Consider the following 24,282-nt stretch of genomic DNA (forward strand, 5'->3'; position numbering starts at 1 on the left):
ATCAGGTCAAGAGCCCAGCTGGCCCCACCTCCAACTTCTGCCTCTGGCCCCTGGCAGCTGGGAATTACAGAAGAAGTCTTCAGACTCAGGGAGGTAGGAGAGATCTGTGAAGTCTTTTTACAGAGAAAATGTTATTCTGAAGGCTTGAATGTGAACTTCCTTTGACATTTAGTCCCGGCTGTGGGCAGAATCTCTCCAGCTGCATCGGGTCAGATGATGTAAAGACTGAAGTGTGGTCCTCTCTGTTTTTTTCCCTTCTGCTGGAGAGTGCTGACCCCCATTTCTCCAGAAGAGAACTTCTGCCGCTGCAGAAATCTGTCCTGCCTTAGGCTGCTACGTATGCCAGGGCTAAACACAGATTTTGTGTCTTTGCTCATAGCTGTGCAGGTGAATGGTATCACTGATAGCTCTGCACAGGCAGCGCAGTGTGTAGTAGCACATACTTCAGTATAGCTTAACAGAGAATGCAACAGGTTCAGTAACTCCCTTCTTTATTTCTACAATAGGACTGTAGTAACTGCTGTGCAGATTTGCTGTTTAGAGTTATGGTGTGTGACAGAAATAATAATAATGAGCAGCTTAATTAATGCAGCATGGAAACTTGTGGCTGAGCAAACTCTGTTACAGACCAAAATCAGCAACCTAGAAATCAAGTAGCGATTTGCCAAGAAGTGATCACAGATCATGGTAACTAGGTCTATTTTTATGCATGTTTTATTGTAAACTTATTTTGAGGGACATTCTAAATCTCTTTTTTTTTTTTTTTAATTTTTTTTTAACAAATTATAAAGTTTACAATTAGAAAAGAAATCAGGATCACAACAATTAACTACAGCAAATCCAGTTTTGTGAAAAAATATATTCAAAAATTAAATATAAAAAGAAAGTTAAGTTCATTATTGAAAAAAAAAAAAAGCTTTCATAACTTATTTTGCAGAAATGCTCAAGACACTGACAAAGTATTTTTACACTTATCCTAGTACTGGCTTTGGGTGCTTGAAATATAAACTTCTGCTCTATTAATCCTGTAAAGCAACTGAGCAGCAGCCTTCCTGCTGACTACCCCAAGAACAGCAGGAGATGCAGACAGATTCACTGCTTGCATCTCGCTGGCTTTTAGGTGTCCGCTGCTGGGGGACGTGCAGCTACTCACTGCCTTTCAAGACGTTTCAGTAGCTCAGCAATAGTCAGTTCTTACACCACAATTTGTTTTTTCTTCTCAAATAATACAGGTTAGAGTAAAATTTGTTCATTCAGACCCTTTTGCTGCTTTCATTTTTCTACAATTCTAACACAAAAGAATGGAGCAGACCTAAAAAGTAGCAGTAATTCTCATCTCCTGGCACTGACCTGGAGGTTAATCAGGCCTGTTTGGGGAAAACCAAAAGCATATTTTAATCTTGCTGTTGCTTTATGGGATGAAGAAAAACCACACCTACCTTTGCAATTTAAGTAAAGATTATGCAGGAGGACTGTGACAGGACATGGGGCTCTGCCTCAGCCCCCTGATATGAGTGTGGGGTGCAAATCCTTTCTCCCCATGAGATAAACACACCCTTCGCTTCAGACAGGGCAGGTCTCAGACCCAGCCTGCATTTCTGTTTCCCTAGAGGAGACAGTAAGCAGCTCTGCAGCCAGTTCTTCCCCTCCAGACCTGCTCTCCCAGAAAAGCACTGCCTGCTTCATTTGTTTATCCCCGTTGCCCGAATGCTGCCAGGGAAAATTGTACTCATGTTTTCTTAAGGTGTGTAGCTTAACTCTTTCCCCTGTAGCAAGGTGACTGGACAGTGTAACTGTCTCTATTCTAGAAGTATATTAGACCCTCCTAAATAGCATCTGGAAAGTACACAGAGCAAATAATTCATGTTAAAAGTAACAGCAGCATTGCCAATAAATAAAGTGACAGCAAGCTCCCTGAACTGCTGTTAGGTAATTTCTGCAGTTATCAGTACTATCCTCTCCAACTCCTGCCCAAGCCACAGCTGGGGTGGGATCACCGCACGCTCTTTCAACTTTTCCTAAACATCCAAGGAAAAGTGACCTTCATATGAGATGTGAAGTCTCACATTCTAATGGTTTCCTTTGTTCTGTTTTTTCACAATTTTCATTGTTCACCTTACATCAACAGTTTCACACACACAGAAGACCTGCTCTTAACTGGACAGACCAGATCAGTACTTTGTCTCTTCCCTTTGCTTAGAATTACAGAAGAAATTAACAACTACGGTTTGAAAAAAAATAATAATCTGAGAGCAAAAAGAGCGTAACAGGAGCGCATTTCTTCCTGTGGCAATTAGATTTGGTGTGCAGATTCACACGCTGCTTATTAATAGCATTCTGGAGATAAAAAAGCAGTCACTATTTTCTAAATATTTCTCACTGATACTTGTAGCAATCGTTGTGAAAGCCTGCTGATTTGAGACCTTATTTGGCCTGCTTTGCCATAGTTCTTTCTGCAGGCTTTACCACATTATGCTAGGGGAAAAAAATAGCACAGTCATCAGCTAAAACAGTAACAAAGAAAGTAAAGCCACAAAATTAATATCCCTTTTTATAGCAAAAGTAGAAAATGAATGCTGAGCTACAACCCAAAAAATAGTCTTATCTTAAAGTTCAATATATTATTTATTTAATTTCCACTCTTCTGTATCAATGAGCCCCAAGCCTGGCTGTCCACAAGGGTACAGGTCTGGAAACAACTTCCTTGCCCCTCTTCACACAAGCAAGGATCATCTGATGTTCAAATGCTGAATCTCTTACTAAGGACTGTTGTGTGGTCATGCTACGTAATGTCAGCTCTTGACTCAATGCATTCTGCTCTGTGTGGATGGCAGATACTATACCTAGGAACACATGGGGAAAAAGTCCAGCAGGCTCACTTCAGTGCTGTTGTCAAGTCTGATCACAAAACTGATCAGGTCTAATGTGCATAAACATTCTAGAAAGGTAGTTCTGTAGTTCTGTAACTGGTCACTCAGTCTTAAAAAGGCACTTAACGTATTCCTATGTTTTACTCTAATCTTAGGAAAAGATTTTAGTGTCTACTATAGCATAGTAGTACTTAACTCTGGTCCCATTATGGAAGGACAGCAGCAGTTCTGGGAATTATATTCCATCAGTCACCAGCCTTGAATTTACAGAGGGAGCACAGGCACGTGTTTTTTTGAAATAAGTTCTTAATACTGTGGGTTGTTCCTCACCCTTAGACATTCTTACTTACCTGCGTGGTGGAGTTGATATTGACAGTTACTACAGGTATGAGCCCGTGGATGACTGCAGGACAGAGGCAGTCAGTAAGGCTGGCAGCGTCACTTGGCCCTACCATCTCACTGACCTGCAGTACTGCATTCTGTTAGTAGTTCTAAAAGCCCTCTCTCTGCTGTGCTACAGCCAACACTTCTCCTCCAGCAGCTCCTCCCAGATGCTTTTTCTCCCTGGGCTTCACTGTCCTTGCTCACAGACCAATTTTTTACAAAGCTTTTATGGAATGAGCTGTAATAACTTAACCAAGCTCTTTCAAGTGGTTGAATATTACCAACTTAACAGAAGGCAGTTACCTGTGTCCTGGGAAGGAGCTTAAAGAAGAAAAGATCTGTCCTACAAAAAAAAAAAAAAACAATACCACATTTCAAGACCTAAGACAGAAATACTGCAGCAGTTTGTTAAAGGATGACTTGTGACCCTAGTTCTTATATCAGCCTCTCTGTTGGTGGCAGCTTGATTACGTTCCACAATTCCACTCGAGCACCATCCTTTTCTTGCCGGCTTGGACTGTATCTTCCCTGAGTTGCTCGCCTCCTCTTCATGGCAATCACCGTGGCTGCACCAACTGCAAGGAGGAGGGCAGTCCCCGCAGCCCCAACTGCTCCCACAACGGAGGAGTTGCTAAGGTGTGCCCACAAAGGCTGCTGTGGTAGAAGAGGGTGTTACTAAGAGCTCCCATGGGGACAGGCTACATTTCATATCCCTCATCCCGTCCCCATAACCTCTCTCTAAGCTGCCATCACACTGACAACAGCAGTGTGTGACTGGAACTTCCCCCCTTTCACTGGCTGAGAACCACAGTCCCCTACAAATCCAAGCAATACAGAAGCAGTGTGGTGACTGCTCCCCACTTCCCCCGTTCACACAGGGGCCTAAGTTCAGCATTTGGCAACAGACACTGCAGGTACTTCCAGCATTGGTTCACAAACCTGCAAAATTCCAGCTGTACCTCTGTTGTGTGGTACCCGTGGGAATGTCTAACATTACTTCATAAACCAATGGTTTCAGTAATTTGTAACAGTTCCCTGTAACGCTACGTCCATCACAGGGCAGGAGATCACAGCTGCTGTTGCTGTTGAGAATTGCTTTTTGAGAACAGGTTTGAAAACCTCATATGCCTGAACTGAATAAGCTTTGAGCACATTAAGTTGATGACCAAAATAGAACATTATATATAAACCAGTCATAAATACCCTCTGTCCAGTTCTTCTTACAAGTATGTACAGATCTTTATCTGTGAGTTAGTGCCTAATTTAACCCTACCTTTTAAAGCAGATTTAAATATGCCATTGCTACGTGAGAAGTGTAATGGAGCCAGAGGAACTTCAAAGCTGGTGCACTTCAACAGCTTCTACTGAGGTAAAAGTATGGGACAGCCCATGGGGCAGGAAAGAAGGAAGTAAAGAGGCTCACTGTGAGCCAGTGGTGTGCAGCTGACTCAATTAAATGAAACCAACTGGAACAGCCACTGCATAGACAGACTGCCTTGTTCTTCTAAATCCAGGTCTTCATTACCATGCCTTAAAGAAACTGAGACAAGAGTGGATCTGCTGCAAGTGCTGGAAGAAGATCAAGGTCAAAGCAGACCTTGCAGGTGTGTCTCCAGGGCAGTGCCTATATTAACCGCTCTTCGGGTGGCACCTTTAGGACACTGTCCATCTCCAGCCGAGCTCCTGCCACTTCTTGCTGACTTGGGCTGTAGGTTCCCTCTGATTGGCGCCTCTTCCTTGCAGTGATAATCATGAATATGAGACCAATACTGAGCAGCAGTAAAGAGCCACAGGCTACAGGGACAGCTACTTCAATTAGTGGGGAGGGGAAGAAAGCACCTGGAGTCCCTTTCTGTAAAAGAAATTAATGGAGAAACAATGAAACTCCAGTGGTTACAATAACCTGTCCAACAGCTCAGAACGGTCAGAATAGAGAGAATAAAAGAAAAAAGGCAGTTGATCTGTACCCTAATGGAAGAGGACAGGAAGAGGGCTTGAGGGCATCTGCACAGAGAATGCTTATGTTCATTCTTTAATCTCAGCAAAATATATATATTTTTTTAATGGATTACTTCTGATATAAAGAAAGCTACCAACAGCTTCTGAAATTTTCCTCTAATTCATAAGTGGTGACACTCATCAGAACTATTCTCCAACTTCCCCAAGCTGCCAGTTAATGTTAGGACAGTTATAAACACAGATTTACTGACAGAACAGTTAAGTCAGTCAAGCAGGAAATGTTCAGAATGACCACAACAAAGGAAAGTTTGCTACCCAACATAGTAAATCCTAGCTGACATGGGGACAGCAAAACTAAATGCAGTTTATGAGACTAATGTTGGAGCTACACAATTGCTACAAAGAAAAGCTGTCCACTGCACACAGCTTGCTAATGAAGATAACTACTGCTGTTCTAACTGGAACAAATGGCTGTGTTAAGAATGCCCAACACTTCAGACAGCATTAGATTAACTGAAACTATTCAAATAATATCACACTCCCTATTCTCTTCTTTCTATATGGTTTTTCACAGCAGGAAAAGATTCAAATCAAAGTGGGAATCTTAAGGAGCTTCTTTACTGTTGTAAGACTAAAATATGTAGGTGTCACCAGTGTGATCTGACTAGCAGTTCAAAAAATTAACGCTATAAAGTTAAACCAGACTAACATGAATTTTTCAGTAACACTACAATTTCCATGAGTAGGGGAATGGTATTAAAAAAAGTTCAGTGATGCCTCTGATGGCAGTGTGGAGCATTCATGCAGTGGTTACACAAACAAGGACAGGTGTAGCCACCTTGATGAGCTTTAGGACATCTGAGAGCAAAAGATTTTAAATATTATGAATACTGAATGGTGAGCTCAAAACTTTTAAGTTAGAAGGACATACTTTAATGTCCACACTATGTAAAAATACAATGAAACAGACAGCTTGCAGCAGGGAGATGTTAAATCAGTACGTGGATGGGAGATGGAGAAGATAAAAGGCTCAAGTACAGAGCAGAGAAACAGTCAAATGAGTATCTTGGTACTGGTAGAATTAAGGTGACAGGGAACAGCAACAACAAAGAATTTTTAAATGTGGAATTTTATCATTAAAAGAAACCTTTAACAATAAACCTAAAAACAAGAAACACTTCTCTTTGTTAAAAATACTATCTGCCAAGAATCCTAGCTTGAATATTTACTGCTTTTGGATGCCAGTCTCTGCCCACATCACAGAGCAATACACAGCAGGACTATTCCCAGACTACCTGGAAGCCCTTCTTCCATTTTCAAATGCCTGAAGTTCAAATTGATTTTGAGAATGCCGAAACTCAAGCCATGCACTAGCAATTAGTTCTAGTTTTGCACAAGCATGCAGATTAGTTGCACTTTACCAACGCTGCAGGAGTTTTTAGCAGCCTATCCTACTGCCTGTTGCATGCTCCTTATTTGCTGCTGTTGGGGGGAAGGAGAAAGAGCAAGAGAATGCAGTCAAGGCCTTTGCTTCTACAACTGCCAATAACAGCACACACGCCAGTTAGCCACAGCCTGTCTGTCCTCCCTGACCCCACCAAGGCACCATCCTTTAAAGAGGGAAAAGGCTGTTCTGCAGAAAGCAGTGGGTGTGATGAAAATGAACCCAAGGAATCTACAAATGTCCGGGGAGCAAAGAGATACCTGAAGGAGTCAGTGCATACAAACTGGAAAGGTCAGGAGTGACCTTATGGTGCATGCGTTACGTAGCCCTCAGTAACAGCAACAGCAGCAGACTCCACTTTGGTGCACAGCCCGATTCCATGCAGTATGGGTTAGTACATTCCCAGGTTACCAGACAAACTATCTGCTCATGCAACAGCTTTACAGGAAAAAAGCAAGTGAACGATGTAACAGCTTCAGCACAGGAAGGATTCCAGCCCCAACCAGCAATGCTTTGCTTATGCAGAAAAAGAAAAGCATTGCAGAAACTGCCCATCCAGGCAGTAGTAGACACAGCAGATGGAAGCATGCTACTTTTTCCTCTTCTATCACACTCAGCTTGATTTTATCTGACTTTTGGAAAGAGAAGCTACTTTGTAATTAAGCTCATCCAAGACAAAATGGCAGCTTAAATTCCATTCTCCAAGAAACTGTGGGAGGGAAAACAAGGTGGTGAATAGAAGAGGGCAGAGTGAAAAAAATAAGGACACTGCCTTACTGTTTGGTGCATTACACATCTCTGTCGCACTCTGAACTCAGCTGGATCAACCATTCCTGGTTTTCCTGCAATTTTATACTGTCCAATAGCTTCCTACTTAATGTAAATGGGGAAGTTTTTATTCACTGTCAACTTGTCCTCCATATTCTTGCTGCTGCTTACTGCCTGGTTTACACTACTGAAGGTGAAAACAGCCTTAGCACTCAACAAGCATTACATTTGCTGCTGTCATTTCCAGCTTTGGATCAAGTTTTTCTTCACTGTTCTTATTTGAAAAGAATATAACTAGAATATCTAATTTTCTTTTTGTACCACCACTACACACATTTCAAGTTTCTCTGGTGCCAAGCATGCTTACCAGTGTGCTTTAGCCAAGACACACACAACACACAGGCAGTTTCACTGATACCCTGGTACCCAAGGATTCTACTAAGCCGACTGCTCATGCTTCTCATAATTCAAAGTTTGGAAGAACAGAGAGGAGCTTCCAAAAGCAAAAGGAAGGAAGTGCTTACATTAATGTCACAGCGCTCTCCAGCGTAGCTGGCACTGCACAAGCACTTGAATTTGTTCTCAGAGTCTTGACAGGTACCTCCATTCTGGCAAGGGTTTGGATCACATTCGTTTATATTAATTTGACAACTGGAAAAGAAAAGCTATTAGAGTTAAATGAAATTTCTCACGTTGTTGTGTCACAGAACACAAGATCAAAAATCTACAAAAACCTCATTTATCTGAAAACTTTATGTTACCTCTTTTTAAAGTGCTTTCTCCAGGGTCCAGCAGACTTTTACATTTTACACATACTAATCCTCTACTTGTCATTTCTGTACGACTGAAGCCAGTATGACTCTCCAGCACAGTCGGTTAATCGTTACAAGGCAAAAAAATACTTAGAGGTGGTGCATGCTGTGAAAATTGATACTATTAACAGTATAATATCAAGCCCACCTATTCTAAAAATAAATGGTATAGTTTGGAGGAGTTGTTTGAATGGCAAAAGGATATCACAGAATCACAGAATCACCCGGGTTGGAAGGGACCTCAAGGATCATGTAGTTCCAACCCCCCTGCCTGGCAGGGCCACCAAACATACACATTCAGATCAGGTTGCCCAGGACCCCGTCCAACCTGGCCTTAAACACGTCCAAGGACGGGGCATCCACAACCTCCCTGGGCAGCCCGTTCCAGGGCCTAACCACTCTCCTTGTAAAGAAGATATACAAGAGGATGAAGCATTTGAACCTGTTCAGCTATCCCATGGATGTAAAAATCAGAGCACAAGCTCCTTTGCAGGCATCAGAAAAATAACACTTACTTCCTTCCAGTGAAACCTGGCTTGCAAGTGCAGTTGGCTCCCCAGGTCTCAGTGATGCACTTGCCACCATTCAGACAGGTGAAGTTCTTACCACACTGTGCAGGTGGGAACGGCCATCTGGGAAAAGCAGAAGATTGCCTTTAAAGCCATCAGTTGTGAGGAAAGTAAAAGCATACTCAGATACAGTGGAGTCTGAGCTGGCAAGGGTCATAAGCACAGTCACTGGTTTTTCCAGGAAGGACTTTGACACAATATGAGAAGGGAAAAGTCTCAGAAATTTTCCATAGTAACCAAATATTACTTTTAAGCATCCCCCAAAAAGGAGTTTGTATATGAATGTGGTGAATTCGTGTGAATGAATTGTATGAATATGTGGTAGCAGTGTCATCAGTATGGGACTCTCTTCACAGCTGTCTATTTTTGCTGAAGAAAATAGAAGTAGTGACAGGATATTGTTGGAATACCAAACTGCACCACAGCTAGGTAAAAAAAGAAAAGTGCAAGCACTAGATAATTATCTGCAGCAGAAATGGAGTAAACTACAGGAAATTCAACCTGGGTGGATCTGAGAAATGAAGTTCAACCATTTGAATATTTATCTCAATATTTGGTCTAAACAGCACAAGTAGATGGAAGTCTAAATAATTTGTTTTGTAATAAAATATGCTGGAATTTTTCCAAACCAACACAAATGTTATAAATATAAACCTTGTTGAAAAAAAATCCCCAAGTGCCCCAAAGGAAAAATCCTACTTATATGGGGGCTTCTCTACCCTAGTTCAAACCAGGCAAGATACCCACTCGCAGCGAGGTCCTGAATACTGCGCTGGGCACTTGCAGGAGTAGCCATAAACCCCATCAACACAGGTAGCTCCATTTTGGCACTGGTGCCGCACACAGTCATCCACATTGATGTCACACTTCTTTCCAATGTATCCCCGGAAGCATTCACACTCAAAATCTGCTAGTCTATCAGTGCAGTTCCCATGAACACACGGGCTTGACTGGCAGTCATCAATATTGGACTCGCAGAGCAGCCCCTCCCAGCCAGCACTGCAGGCACAGCTGAAGGAGTTGAACAAGTCCTTGCAGATGCCAGCATTGCTGCAAGGGCTAGAAGCACAAACATCAGCCCCCGTGCAGCCTAACTGGACAGTTCTTCTGCTGGACTGCTGGAACTGTTCTGGCTGGGGATATGAGAGATCGGAGGTGAATGGCAGGTAGATCCCTCCTATCTTCACTTGTCCTAGGCAGCCTGTGAAGTTTTCAGCTAGAACAATCAGTGCATTGTTCTTTAAGAAGTCCAGGTTCCCAGCACTTCCCTGCAAAGTCATATTAGCAGACCCATCCAAATGAGCCACCCATCTGGAAGACAGTGCAGAAGGCTCCTCCATTGACACAGAGATTGTGTGCCAGGCGCCATCCGTGACAGCATTCTGACTCAGGAAGCTGACACCTTCAATATTATTCCCGCTCCTGATGTCAACAAGCAAAGAGGAGTTCTTAATAGCTATCTGGAGGGAGTCCACTTCTTCCATAGCCCGAAGCAAAACAGCATCTTCGTCCCTGGTTCTGAAATCCATGAAGAGGCTGCCCAGAGTTCTAGTCACAGACGCACTGGTGGTAAATTCAATGGCAGCAGAACTATTAAATGTTGCGTTAGCCAAACCTACAAATAAAGGAATAGGGCATTGGGGGTTTGAAAGACTCATGTAAGACTCATGTAAGCTTAGTGTGAGCAGGATTAGAAGCTCAGTGGCTAGCATCATTAAAGCTCTTCCTGTTTACAGTTACATTTCTATTAATAATACCTAGCTCTTATCTGGCAATTTTTACTCATTAATTTCACAGCACTGCACACAAATAAAACTATCACCTTTTTCTTACAGAAAAACTAGGATGCAAGTCAGGAAAGCAACACATACAAAGCTGCTGAAAATAGGCCAACATCCTGAGTTCCTGGACACTTTGTAGCCACTAAGAACATTCTCTGCAAAGCAAGGAATCATAAACTAACAAGTTTTCTTCATTCTCTTTGGTTTTGTCTTAGTTGAAAACACATTAATTGTCTTAGTGAAATAACGTGAGACTCTTGGAATGGATGAACAGTAGAGAAAAAAGATAGCCCTTGCACTGCAATGTTGATAAGGCAGGCTGTCACTCAAACAGAGGGCAGGCTCCTCCCTGATCAAACCTCAGTAACAGAAGAAAACATCTTTGAGTGCCACCTTCACTCTATCACATGCTGGTGGTAAATCCATAAAGTACATGCTGCCTGTAACAGTACATACTTGGCCACCATTCTTAGCTTGCTAATTGCAGCACATGTTTATATTTATCACAACAGTGAGAACTAGTAATACTGGTTGGAGACCCTGAAGACTTTACCAACACATAAGCAGGATAACAGTACTCACACACATATCCTGCTGGGACATCTATACAGGTAGTAGCTTCAGGACATGGGTCACTTTCACACCAGACTCTCTCTTCACAAAACTTCCCAGTGAAATTTGCTGGGCAGCTGCAATGGAAGTCATTCCAAGTGACAATGCATGTGCCACCATTCTGACAAGGTTCAGACTGTAAGGCAAAATAGCACAATTTAGGAGCAGTATAATTCATGGTTAGATCTAAGAGAACCTGCTGGAAGGAAATGTGACAGCTGGTGTTTAAATTGAGAAAGGGTAATTAAAATAGTGAATCAATAGCAGCAAAGGAAGTACAAGAGACTTTATGCAGGCAAGTCCTGAGACCCCCGCCCCTCCCTACATACAGAGCTGGTGGACAAAATCTCTCCAGGTAGAACTCCATCAGTTTAGAAAAGAACAGCTGGCAGCACATCTGCAAGGACATTGTACTTCAGAGAGCATCTCATCCACACAGCTACTGGTCTGCAGCACGCTGACCTTCAAGCTGCAGCAAACTCTACATATTCGGATGCATACATGTACAGTGGCCATGGTTTGGACACCAGCCTAAAGCTTTCTATAAAAATGCGGTTATTCTGAGCACATCACTCCAACCAGTACAATGTTACTGATGATGGGGAGAAGGAAATGTCCTTCTTTGCTATTATTTTTGTTGCTATGGCCTCTGATATTAATCATCTACCAGTCTGCTATGCTTCAGGTGGGCTTTTTGGTTCTTTTTGTGTTCGTGTGTATTCAAATCAAAGCAAACAGCTGCCAAAATTGGTAACATAACAGGGCAGGAGTTTTTCCCACAGTTTAATTCTAGAGACGTCTGTAGCTCTCAGATTTGAAAAGTTATATGAAAAAAAAAGGGCAAAGAGAGATAAGAATTACATCATAAGGAGTGAGGCCTAAGAGTGCAGGCATCCTGTTCTGTTTCCCTGGTACCAGCAACAGTCAAACTGTTCTGCAGTCACACACCTATAATAAACAACTGCATGCATGCAAAGAGAAACAAGACCTCCTACCTTGCAGGTGTTATCAGAGATGCATCCATTCACCAAATTAATATTTTGAGTCCTATTAAGTTCATCCGGCAGACTGTAGTTCTCAACCTGAAAAAACTCTATTTTGTGGCCGTTCAGTTGGATGTCTTGCAAGCAGCCTTTAAAATAACCTCCCCACAGGTCAGTGCTGTCTGGGTCAGGATGTCCACCAATATACACTTCATAGCCAGTTAAAAGAGGCCTTCCTACCAGTTGTCCCAGCTCTACATACATGTCTGGTTGGTGAGCACCAACAATTCCTCCTTGGAAAGACAGAGCTACCAAATGTCTTCTCCCATCAACTAAACTTTCTGGAAATGTCACAGTATCTGTAGATAACATCTCAATCTTCAGCTTGCCGTTCTTCAAGTATATAGTGAGGCAGGGGTCTGTTTCATTGCTGATTTGCAATACTAAACCGTTTGGTTTCAGACTACGAATGAAAAAGGAGATGTTGAAGTCTGCACCAAGGCTATCAGAAAGCATGAAAGAGGAAAAGCTAGTAGAATTCTCGAAGCCAAATGTTACTGCTGGGTGTTCTGCAAGAGAAATGAAATGTGCATCAGCTCTCTGACAAGGCAACAGCAGAGCAACTTTATAAAAAAAAAAAAAAAAGGACAATATAAATCTTATGGGAATAAAAAAGGCAAATAAGTATAATTTTAGCTCAGAAATGCCAACTTTAACACTTTCTATTTTGTTTATAAAGCAATACATTCCCATTCACTGGAAGCTCAAGCTCAGCTTCTTACAGTGAAACAACTTCCCTACTCTCCTACAGTTATTCAGATCTGATACAGAGTCAGAGCCTCTGGTTCAACAAGGAGTAACATCTGCACCACAAATCTGGTTATCATTTCTGCAGGAGTGAGTGACAGGGAATCAATAAGAGTTTTCTTTGTAAGGAGTTTTGCTTTATTCTTCTCTCTGGTCAAATAGAAAATATTTCTTCTGGAGGTACTGAATGTAGTATCCTTGAATCATTGACAAAGGAGTTGGCAGATGTAAATCACATAGCACTTACCATATGAGCAAGCAGGGCCTCCATATGGCCTCAAACAGTCACACCTGAACGTTGTCCAAAGGTCCACACACAGCCCGCCATGAAAGCAGGGCTTGGAGAGGCACCACTCAGTGCGGTCACAACCCTGCGTCACAGGGGAAACGCCGCTCACAGGGAGAGCCACCGGGAGCACAGCTTCAGCATCCACCTGCAAGTCTTCCAGGCAGCCAACAAAGCCCTGCTGACTCTGTGTGTTGTTGGCCAGTGGATCCTCAGCACCTCCAACATACATGCTCAGGAAGGCGTGTGGGATCGAAGTAGCGTTGTCTGGGACAAGAGAGCTCTGCACGCAGATACCTGCATCACAGGAGTCATGCCAGAGTTTGAGCTGCACAGTGTTCTGCAGAACAACTTCAACTTTATGCCAGTGGCCATCATCAACTCTCAGCCCCTCCAGCTGCAGCAGGTACTCATCCTGCCTCTTCAGTTGAGCATGCAGAATGCCATCAAAGAGCTCCAGGAACAAGTATTCAGCTTCACGGCCTCGGTAAAAAAGGATGGCGCTGGGCAAGGTGGTTCGGAACCGGAGGGACACACTGGCAAGCTGCTCTCCTGCTACCTCCCTCCTGCTCTGATTGTTCACGGGCAGCTCAATGAGGAGATACCCTCTGGAAGCAAAGGAAAATGTTGTTGGTGTTGAGCATGTGGCATCATAGAAACCAGGCTGGCACTGGCACAGGTGGCCGTGGCTCTCAGCTTGGTAAGTCGGGATACACAAGGCCTCATTTTGGCAGTCATGTGTCTGGCACCCAGTGAGCTTGACAGAGCAGTTCTTCCCTCCCCAGACAATGCCATCCTGGCTAGGGGCACAGTGGCAGGTATAGTCAGCAATGCCATCCTCACAGACAGCTCCATTCTTGCAGGGACCCTCCTCACACTCATTGATGTTAACAGCACATTCCACACCTGCGAAAGAGATTTAGAAATGGGATCTCATTGCAGGGGATTGCAATTCCCTTCCCCAGAGCCAGCCTGCGAGGCACAGTGACCTCCCCAGCACTGCTGCTCTCTAAGCCATTCTCTTCAGGAACGCACAGGAAGCCCAAGAGCTGCCAGCAAGAAGCGCTGCACTCACCACAGAGTGGCCTACTACTAACATAAGAGCAACAAAAGATAATTCTGTGCAGTCTGTCCAGATGCTGCAAAGAGTGCTGTTTGTAGAGCTTCAGCCAGCCAGACTGTGTCATCCAGCAGACTCCCCTGTCCTCTCCCAGGCAATCTCAGACAACACAGCTAATAAGCATGCAGGGAGAGCAAGCAGAGGATATTAAAGGGACAAGACAGCCCAGACAAGGATTTTATGCATCTTCCATACATAGATTTGGTGCATTTAAACTCAAGTCTATACATCTGACTGGAGCATGTTCCAAGCACCACTGTTGGGGCATCTAACTAGATCACAAGCCAGGAAGTTATTGGAAAGCCACAGTTAAGAAAATTAAAATTCCATAGTTTGGAAAACAATACCAGACAACCCCCTTGTTGTAAAAGACTCACAAAACCCAGTTTATTACGAAACAAGAAGCAATACATGCTCCACAGGTATTTTATCATACTTGCACCGCACCAAGCTGATTTAAGTTCTTTCCAGTCCTGCAGAAGTGAACTGGGTGAAGAGTACCGTGTGGCAGTTAGTGTATCTGCTCGAGGCACATGCATCCCAACAGGGCTCAATGAAATTACAGACCATTACACTCAAATGTAGTTAATGAAAATCAGCTGTCATTTTCCTGAGCATCTTCAGACTGACATTAGAGCCCTCCTGAACCAGTTCACTGTTTATCTAGCCCATAACATTGGTTTTCACTAATCTTCAGAGACAGTCACACAGATAAGCCAAGCATGGATTATCCTGATCTAATAGCATTACAGGCAGAATCTACCTAGCAAGCACAACGAGGACAGCAGAAAGAAAAAGAAGGAATTCACACACAAAGGAGGGGAATCAAAACACAAAAGACATTTGTAAAGAAAAGCCACTAGACAGAATAGGCATGTCAAAGAGATTAGAGAGTTGCCTGAGGGAAAAAGGGATGAGGGGAGATGGTGTGTTAGGAGTACTGGAACTGGACTTGATGGCATGATTAAAAAAAAAATTAACAAAGATATGAAGCTTCTTGAATTCGTGTGCTGATGTTGTGATCTGCCTCATATTCCAGCAATGCCTCTCAGCCAGTCTTGCACAAACATCTGGTACTGCTGTCTAACCAAGTTACTTTACTCTTTTGAGACCAAGCATTTACCTGCTGTTGACAGTGCTATCTGCAGATATGTGAAGACTCAACACCATCTTCCGGTTCCAATATAAGACCATAACACATATGTGCTCTTAGAAGTGCTGAAACAGAATCAGGAGGTTCTGGTAATTCTGCTCTTTTCAGCTGTGCTAGGGCTGCTCCGCCAGCAACATTATCTCAGATCCCTCTAGGACACAGCTACACTTTTCTTATATTAAAGGAGAACTGTTCTGTGTAGTGCCTCTAGAAAAGCACTGAATTTGGCCAGTAATGTCTGCCTTGAAGAAATAGAAATGCCCAGCTGATGGACAGATTCAGAATTGCTAATACTACCTCAGCCCTTCCTTTTTCCTCCAGCAATTACTGCTCAGCACACAGACCTGGGGCATGATTGTAAGTTAAGGAAATGGAAGAAGCAAGGGCAGAAATGAGATTTTGGCACAAAGCTCTGATCACTTGAAAGAAAAGTGCTGGAATAAATAAAGCATAATAGGTGTCTGCAGGCCTGGAGAACCCTAGTGTGGGAGAAGATGGGAAGGGAAGAATTAAGAAAACAATGGAGTGGGTTTTCTGAATATCAGTGGATTGAAGGGCTTTCAGAACAGTAAGGGGCAGGTTTACAGTAGGAGTTCAGGGGAGAGGCCACTGAATGGAAAGATATGTAGGGTCAGCATAGTCCCAAGTGTTTGAGATGCCATCCCTTTTGAGATCAGAGCAGTCACATTTATTTACTAGGGCAACAAGGAGAAAATAGCATTGTTCTGAATAACAAATGGAGACAGGTCATGAATTTGTTTCTAAGATGTCTGGCTGGGCCAGCACCAAACAAGAGCCCCATTTTCCTATCCTTCTCTCCCTCCTAGCCTGCACACATCCCCTCTGGCCAGCACTCTCCCTAGGAGCAGCAGCAGGAACACCTGCTTGTGCTGCTGTTTCCCAGCTCCCAGCTGACACCTGTGGGTGAGTGCTTCACACCAGGTGGCAAATTAGTCCCTGTGGTGAGTGCACAACCCCAGGCTGGTGGCTAATTAAACACCAAGCTTTCCCATGGGACACAGCTGGTGTGATTTCTATATCATTTATTTAAAATGGGTGAAAAAGAATGAGCTGGCAACTTCAAGTCTTTATATGCTGCTGTCTAACCTCACAAGCAAACACTCAGCAGCAGGAGCAGGCAGTTCTTCCTAGAGGAATTAAAAACAAGCTTTCTATTGCCCTCATTGTTTCTGCCAGCAAACAACCAGCCTTCACATGGCTAAGGCAGAAAGAAAAGATCTCTAAAAGAACAAGAGGTATCCTTGCCCTCCTAGAAGCCAGTGCAGTATCAGATTTGAGTCTGAAGCAGTTTTTAGAACTGGTAACTGTGCCAGAGTTGTAAAAATCTTTTTTCAGCCAGTGTGACCCTCTGCTTAGCAGTTAGCCCTGTTCTACATCACTGCTCCTTATACAGCTTGCAATAATCACACCCTTCATCAAGCAGCTGGCCTCCCTCTCTCCTTCTTCATTATCACCAATGATTTTTGTCAACTATGAACATCTTCCATTTGCCAAATTCTTACTTACACCAAAATAAAATAGGAGATTTCTATTGAATACTGCTTCCCAGATGCTAATTTTAGCTCAGCAGAGAAGTATGTTATTTGGGGTTTGGCTGCAGATCACAGACTGTAAACAAAGCTAGAGATTTCAGGAAAGTAAAAAAGTTTGTCTTCAGAAAAAATAAGATTTTTGGTTTCGGCCACTGCAGTACCCAGAAGTGCAGATCGTTTCAGGATATCCACTGTTCTATAATTTAAAAGAATCTAAAAACTAATTTGCTTCTCTAAGGAAAGCTTAGGCATCCTTTTCTAGGTATCCATTTAAAAGTAGTAACTCTTACTGAGTCTCCTCTGCACCCTCTAAATTTCTAAGCTCAAACATTTACTTCTGTTCTTACTGTTGGCAACACTGTTTGAATAATCAACATGATTCATTACATTATTAGATTTTAAAATGTGTACTGAGTTTCTCATATAGTTAAAGACTAAGAAACACAAATCAATAGAATTATCTAAAAAAAAAAAAATTGAAGTATTATTTCAAAGGCTGCTATCCGAGGACAGTTATTTTCAAACATTCCCTTCTAATCCAAGCCTCTCTGTGATTCCAGATATTTCAGCAGTGTCCAGTGCACAGTCCCAGTAACACAGCGTCAGGAACATACAGTTAGAAGTTGCTAAGCTGTAACAGTCTGCATCGTTTTCAAACAGAAATTCACTAAATTCTGAAGTGTTACTGATGTGGTAAGGACAGTCTTGTTTCATAGCTGCATTATGCAAATCCATACATTCAGCTTCTCTGAATGAAACTAATGATTTCTAGCTGCTATTAATAAGCAAAGATTCATTGTACTATAAGAAAACATATATTAAAAGAAAAAAACATATATAAAGAAAAAGATTCTAATTTAGCTGTCACATGCCAAAAAACCTTGAAGGATGAGATCTATTCATGGTCTCTTTTCTTGAAACATGCCAGTTCAGTGGGGCTTCCCAGCCAACGCAGGTCGTCCTTTCCCCTTAAGACAGCTGAATTCCTAGCAACCTTTCCCTGGTGCATCCTAATTAGGATTTGTATTATTACCAAAAGAAAAATGGGGGGGAGGAAGGGAGGCGAAGGGAGAGATGGGGGGAGAGAGAGAGAGAGAATTAGCAGCAACAAACAGACCCGGCCACAATTATATTTGCACAATTACTGCCATTTCCATGGCAACACACTGCTTTGACCTCTCTCCCACCGTGCACTACTCCTCAAGGAGATGTGGGGGAGGAGACGCAGAAGTGCACAGGCCAGCTAAGGGCTTGTCCCCTGAGCTAAAAAAATTTACTTCTTGATAAAGGAGTTTTAAATCATTAAAGCAAAAAGAAAAATAGCAAAAAGATGCCATCAAAAGAAATCTAATGCTTCACAGAACTAACAGGAGACACTGACATGCTTACAAAGTACACCTGTGTACAGAAGAAGGACCTGCGCCTCAGAGCAACACCCCAGGTTGGATTTCTGCGGACAGCTTTCAGAGCAAGGCAGAACTGCAGCAAAGATGCACATGGAGTGCGCTGACTGCTCCACGTTTATCTGGAGGCAACTAGGAAATTCCTGGCCCTAAAGTTTCCAAAACAAAACTTCAGGTCTCTTCAAAATAAAAACATTCTTCCTTTCTAGTGAATTCTCGTCCTTCTCATGCCTCCAGCTACCATTAATCGCACAGCCAGCTCCCTGCCCTGAGCAGGCACGCAAACATTCAGGACACATTGCAATTACTGTATAGATCTCATTACCTGCTAGCAGAAAAATTCCCTTCAGGATCACGCCAATCAGCACAGATTTCATGGCCGACTCCTTGTGGACATTTGTGACAGTAAAGGAAAAAAAGTGGGGGTGAGTGGGGGTGGGGAAGGGCAGAAAGGCTGAATTGAACTGGCAGAATGTGTGTAAGCGCTCCCTGACGCCAGTCAGACAAAAAGGGATTGGAGATGGAACTAACCAATATAGCAGAGACCTGCGCTGCAGTGAGATCTAATCCAGCCCTGCTCTAAACCTCCCCAGCTGGCCTCTGTCAGTGCTGACACGAAGAATGCGTACTTGCAGTGCTCTCCCCCAGTGCATTACAGTAATACCCTGCGGTATCCACAGCATTAACTCCAGCAGCAGAAAGTCAGGAGACAGCCTCTCGCCCTTGCCACCTCCCAGGTGAACGTGCCACATTGCATGAAATAAGAACAAAATGCGGATTCTTCCCTATTTTGTTGTAAAAAAATGTTGTTGTAAGAAACAGGCTAAGACAAAAAACCATATTTCCACCACTGAAGCATATGAATAAGGAGAGTTCCAAATGCAGAGCACAGCCCCAGCCCTGCTGTACATTCAGCACTGTGACCAGCACTTCACACAGTCTCCTTCCTCCATCTGCCCCACTCCGTGCATTTGTGTGCACAAGCATTTCCCCTGTGCAGCATTCACAAAGAAAGTTCTCAATTTTTAACTACCACAACCCATTTATGTGATCTAACTGAATGGAAGGAAACAGCCTTCTCTGTGCTGGCTGCACCAGTTCAACCATGGGACTGCAGAATCAAAGTTCTCTTTCTCCATTAGCAATCTTACAAAATTAGCTGTTGCAATTTCACTTCTCTCTGATGATCTGGTTTCAGAAAAAGTGTGGCTACTTTCAAATGGTAATGTTTCTGGAGGAAGGCTTGTACTTCCATGGTGTGAGGAAGCCTGAGAAGCTTTCCCAGCAAACAAAAACTCTCAGAAATAAGAGTATGGGAGCTGCATTAGCAGTATGACTTCAAGATACTTAAAGCAAGCACTCCAAGAACTCTTGCAGTTTGTTTACTTTCATCTGAGCTAATTCAGTCCAAACACACCAGTCAACATACCACGTACCAGGGATATGGTGAGTATCTGTTTGAAATCAAAACTTCCAGATAGTCACATCTGGGTTGTGTAGGCATAGTCCTATCCTCACACAGATTTTCAGTGCTATCTATAGCAGCTAGGGTGACCATGCTGTTCCTGTTCCAATGCAGACAAGTGGTTTGTGTTCATTCAACTGTCTACTGCAACAATATAACGACTGTGAAGACTGGAGAACATTAATTCCTTTCAGGGAGATGTAATTTTTATTTACATACACATGTGGGTATGTATTTACACACATGTACAGAGTCTCTGTATGCCTCTGATTAGAAATACAGATATTGAATTCAAAGCACGTAGCATAAATCAGCACAGATCCTGATCCTCTACACCTTTCCAAATTCATTATGTTGTTAGAAACTGCAGTTGCTTCTTTTCCCAGGATCAATTTAAGGATACACTTAGAGTGTCTAGTGTTCTCAGAGACAGACAACGATGGTGGGAAAATACAGTCGTGCAAATTCTAGGTAGTACACGTATGTTTGAGATAAAATACTTACAAAAGCTATCTTCCAAACCAGCTTGTGATACTTTTTGAAGGATTCTAAAGAAACAGAAAATGATCAGACGATTCACTTTCTAGAGGTTTTAATTCCCCATTCTTACACGCTGGCAACCGTGCAAATTACAAAGATTTGGTCGTGATTTGCTCCCAATCGTTTGTAAAGCCTCTTGAGGGAGGTCAGGATAAAAAAACAACACTGAATATGTCAGAAGCTGCACAACCGAAAAAATGGCAGAAAATGTTAACTTTGGTCAGATTTCCAAATTTCACTCATTTCTTAGAAAGCAATTAGCAACTTTCTCACTCTGTTGGTAAATGTGTCCCCAAAATGTAAGAAATTATTTCCAATCTTCAGGGACAGCCATCCCCAATGTAAGAGCTCAGAAAAACAGAAACTTCATTTGCACAAAGTGTACATGGCAGTACTGCAAGTGGTGGCTCACCAGCACATCAATCCATGATCACTGAAAATAATCATCACTGCTGATAAGCATTTTATGTGAGAAATCAACACATAGGATCTAATCTGCTGTCTGGCATCCTCAGGTCACCTCTCTTGGCAGAGGCCATCAGAAGATAGCCATCTCACCTGCTCACCATACCTACATGGAGTGCTTCAGAAGACATTTTTTGATCAAACACAACGGGTACAAAAGCAGGAACCAGAAGCGCATGTGCTTCCAGCATTTTCATCAGATGACAAGAAAGTCAAAAGGTCTCACTGAGCACGAGGCTACAACTCAGAAGGCAGATGCGAAGTAGAATGGAAAGGGAGCTAGGGGTGTGTGCGTTGGTGCGTGCGTGTCTCACTAAGTACTCCCTTGCTCCCTTCCTGTGTATTACTAAAATGTGATTCTGTTGAAGGGGTAGCAAGGCCTTTAATCACTAATGCTCCTTCTGTGGAGGTGAGCTCTCTAAAACCAATCTGACATCAGGAAATACCTGAAGAAAAAAAAATTAAATCTGTCCAACTGCCAACCTGTATCACAAGGGTGGTTAGAAGGAAGAAGCATCTCCCAAATACTTAATGACTCGTGACCCAGAAATCCAACCTATTTGATCTGGGCCAGCACTCTTGCAAAGGAAAAATTTACAGCTGCATGGAAGATGTCCTACTTCTTTAAGGACAAATGACAAAGATATTATGGCTGAACAAAGTGAAATGGTTGGTAAGCACTCCAGTTACTACTGACAAGACAATCCTTCCCAAATTTACCACCACATTACATTCTGATTTCACATGAAGGTGCAAGAATTCCTAAGCCACGTGCTAAAAACCTCAGAACGTAACCATGATCACAAGATTCTGCTGCCAAGGGAAGGTTGCAATTGAAGTGCTCTTCCCTCTCATTCAGGCTGACCAGTGCCCCAGACTTTCTGAAGACAACTTCAGCAGGAGCAGAAATATGAGTAGGAGTGCTCAAGTCATTCAAAACTTTTCAAAGGACAAATTAGTCAAATTCCACTTGCATTACATACTTGCAGGTTAAAAGTCAGTTCTCATTCCAAACAGAGGCACCAGTCCTTTTTTTTTTTTTTTTTTTTTTTGAATGTCCTGGCCTAACCATGGATCACTGTATACAAGATGAATTGAAATCATTCCTATGAATAAATAATTCATTTTGGCTTTTTTACTAAAGATTGACTTTTCCTAATATGCTTTTTCTCTTAACCACAGTTGACATAATTCCAAGACTACACAAAACTCATTCTCCTCCTTACCTCATTTAGTATCCATGCAATTTACACTTCTTATATCCTCTCAGGTCACATCCTCTGCTAACGAACAAACTAGTGCACTGGACTGACTCTCAGGACCTATTATGTAGTTCTCCTTGAAAAAAGGCACTGCTTTTCTGACTACTACTTTCAGGGGAAGAGCGGCTCACCTCCCTGCAACCCTACAGCCTGAGACAGCACAGAGGCAGTTAATTTGCAAAGAACGAATTTCTCCTTACTCACATTGTTATCCCAGCACCCCCCTAAATTCCTCAGACTGAAGAAAAAAAAAATACTGAAAGAACCCCCTGCCGCCCCAAGAAAGCATTCTTCAGAGTAGCAAGTTCACTTTAATCAGCGGAGGCAGCTTAAACCCAAGTTCATGGTAGATCTAAGCTGCCACAGAAATGTGTTTTGAGCAGAAACATTATGGGAAGCTTCACAAAGTTGTTCTGTGATCCTAATATGAAGTAATAAGCTGTTTACCCAGCATGACTGTACTGGGATTAATTGACAAAGGAGGGGAGATTAATTGCTGTTATTTCCCTGTCAGCTTCACTCCTCCACATGCACTCACTGATCTCAGAGACTGCTCACAGCCTTTCACTGTGTTAATGTGTCAGAACTACCTCAGATGAAACAAAGTCCTTTACCGAAAGCAATATCCAGAAGAGCAACTTGCTTCTAATCCCCTTCAAGTACTAATGAACCCAGATTTGATGCAACAGAATGAACTGTAGCACTCTGCCCATCATCCTGTGTTCCTGTCAGCTTTTCTACCCATAAGCACACTAAGAACTGGAAAGGATTAAACAGATCTGCAGTGTGGCAGAGCAAAATGAAATTCTGAACTCTGTGAGGGGTGCAGAGGCAATGAAGGAGGAAAAGAGAATAGGGCATGCATGGGAGTGGGAATTATGAGACGCAGGATAAACCTTAAACCATCTCTTTAGACAATATCTTCGTTCATGAGTGCAGCACTGTAACTAATGAAAAAGTGCCATTAAAAAAAATTCAGTAAGAGCCTATTTTCAAAGGCCACAGCTACAAAAGCAATTTTTTCTTTACCTAGCCTAAATTAGGAATCCAAAGCAAACTGGCTACACCATGAAGTCATACAAAGAATTCAGCCCAGTGAACAGAATGTGTTAACTAGGAGTCGACTTGAGATTCTGGGTGTGAAAGTACCTGTGATAATGAGTCTTCCCAGCAAAAAGTTGGGCAGACTTGCTCCAACTCTGCTCAACCATTATGAGGGAAAACAAAACTTTCTCACATAATACAGACCTAAGACTCTGGAATGCTGCTACCTGCTGTTCCAAGAAATCAAAAGACAATTTTATACTGGCTTCAAGTTTTTCTTTTTCCCACGAGATGGCAGCCTAGGAACACTGCAGAAAGGTTATATCCACCTCAAAAATACATGAATATTAGATTGTGCTGGGGACCGCCTTTCTTACAAGCTACTTTTTGGTGCAGATTGTTCAAAACAGAGTACATACAGAATTAAAGATGCAGAAATACATCAATATTCTAAACTGATTTAAGAGTTAGCATCAGTCAGCAGTGCACCCTCCCAACAGAGCTGTGTACTCACTATCCCCTAGTTTCTCAGCCAGAAAACTGAGACCCAATAGGGTCAGGCAGGGCATTTGTATAAGAATCTAAACTGCCTGCTCCCTTGTAAACAGAGAAGGCTGCATTTGCTCACATCACAAAAGACCTTTTGACCTCCTAACATGGCAAATTACTGCCTTCAGCCAAAAATCTCTGGCTCTTATCATCCAGGGGTGTTAGGGATGAGAGATGTTTTACAGATGTTTTATGTGCTGACGATCCAATCTGCTACAATCAGTAGCTTGTGACATTCAAAGCATTATGCACCTTTTAAAATGTATTCTGTTATGTTTTATTTGAATGTTTTTTGTTCATTTTCACAGCTCATATGTAAAAAACCACTGTTCTCCCAGAGAGCTTTCACTCCAGGATGCAGATCCCCAGATAGTCTGCTCTTTATAGACTTTTCTATATAGCTGTCTGTTTCAAATTCTAGCTTAGGGTCTATCAACTTGCTTGATCAAAGTC

General features: G+C 42.6%; 1 protein-coding gene across 5 annotated transcripts in view; it reads right to left on the reverse strand.

The window, feature by feature from the left end:
* Positions 1–3,828: 3,828 nt before the first annotated feature.
* CRB2 (crumbs cell polarity complex component 2) overlaps positions 3,829–24,282 on the reverse strand; it is a 61,873-nt gene continuing 41,419 nt past the window's right edge. For all 5 annotated transcript variants that reach the window (XM_042878996.1, XM_042878998.1, XM_042878997.1 and 2 more), the window contains 7 exons: positions 13,237–14,181; positions 12,195–12,751; positions 11,170–11,335; positions 9,554–10,421; positions 8,753–8,869; positions 7,950–8,076; positions 3,829–5,106 (listed from right to left, as the gene is read on the reverse strand). In XM_042878996.1, the coding sequence (XP_042734930.1) occupies positions 4,879–5,106; positions 7,950–8,076; positions 8,753–8,869; positions 9,554–10,421; positions 11,170–11,335; positions 12,195–12,751; positions 13,237–14,181 (3,008 nt within the window). In that variant the 3' untranslated portion in view covers positions 3,829–4,878. The remainder of the gene's footprint in view (positions 5,107–7,949; positions 8,077–8,752; positions 8,870–9,553; positions 10,422–11,169; positions 11,336–12,194; positions 12,752–13,236; positions 14,182–24,282) is intronic.

This window comes from Lagopus leucura, unplaced genomic scaffold (genome assembly GCF_019238085.1).
Source record: "Lagopus leucura isolate 7727_CA_CO unplaced genomic scaffold, USGS_WTPT01 Super-Scaffold_100022, whole genome shotgun sequence".
Lineage (NCBI taxonomy): Eukaryota > Metazoa > Chordata > Aves > Galliformes > Phasianidae > Lagopus > Lagopus leucura.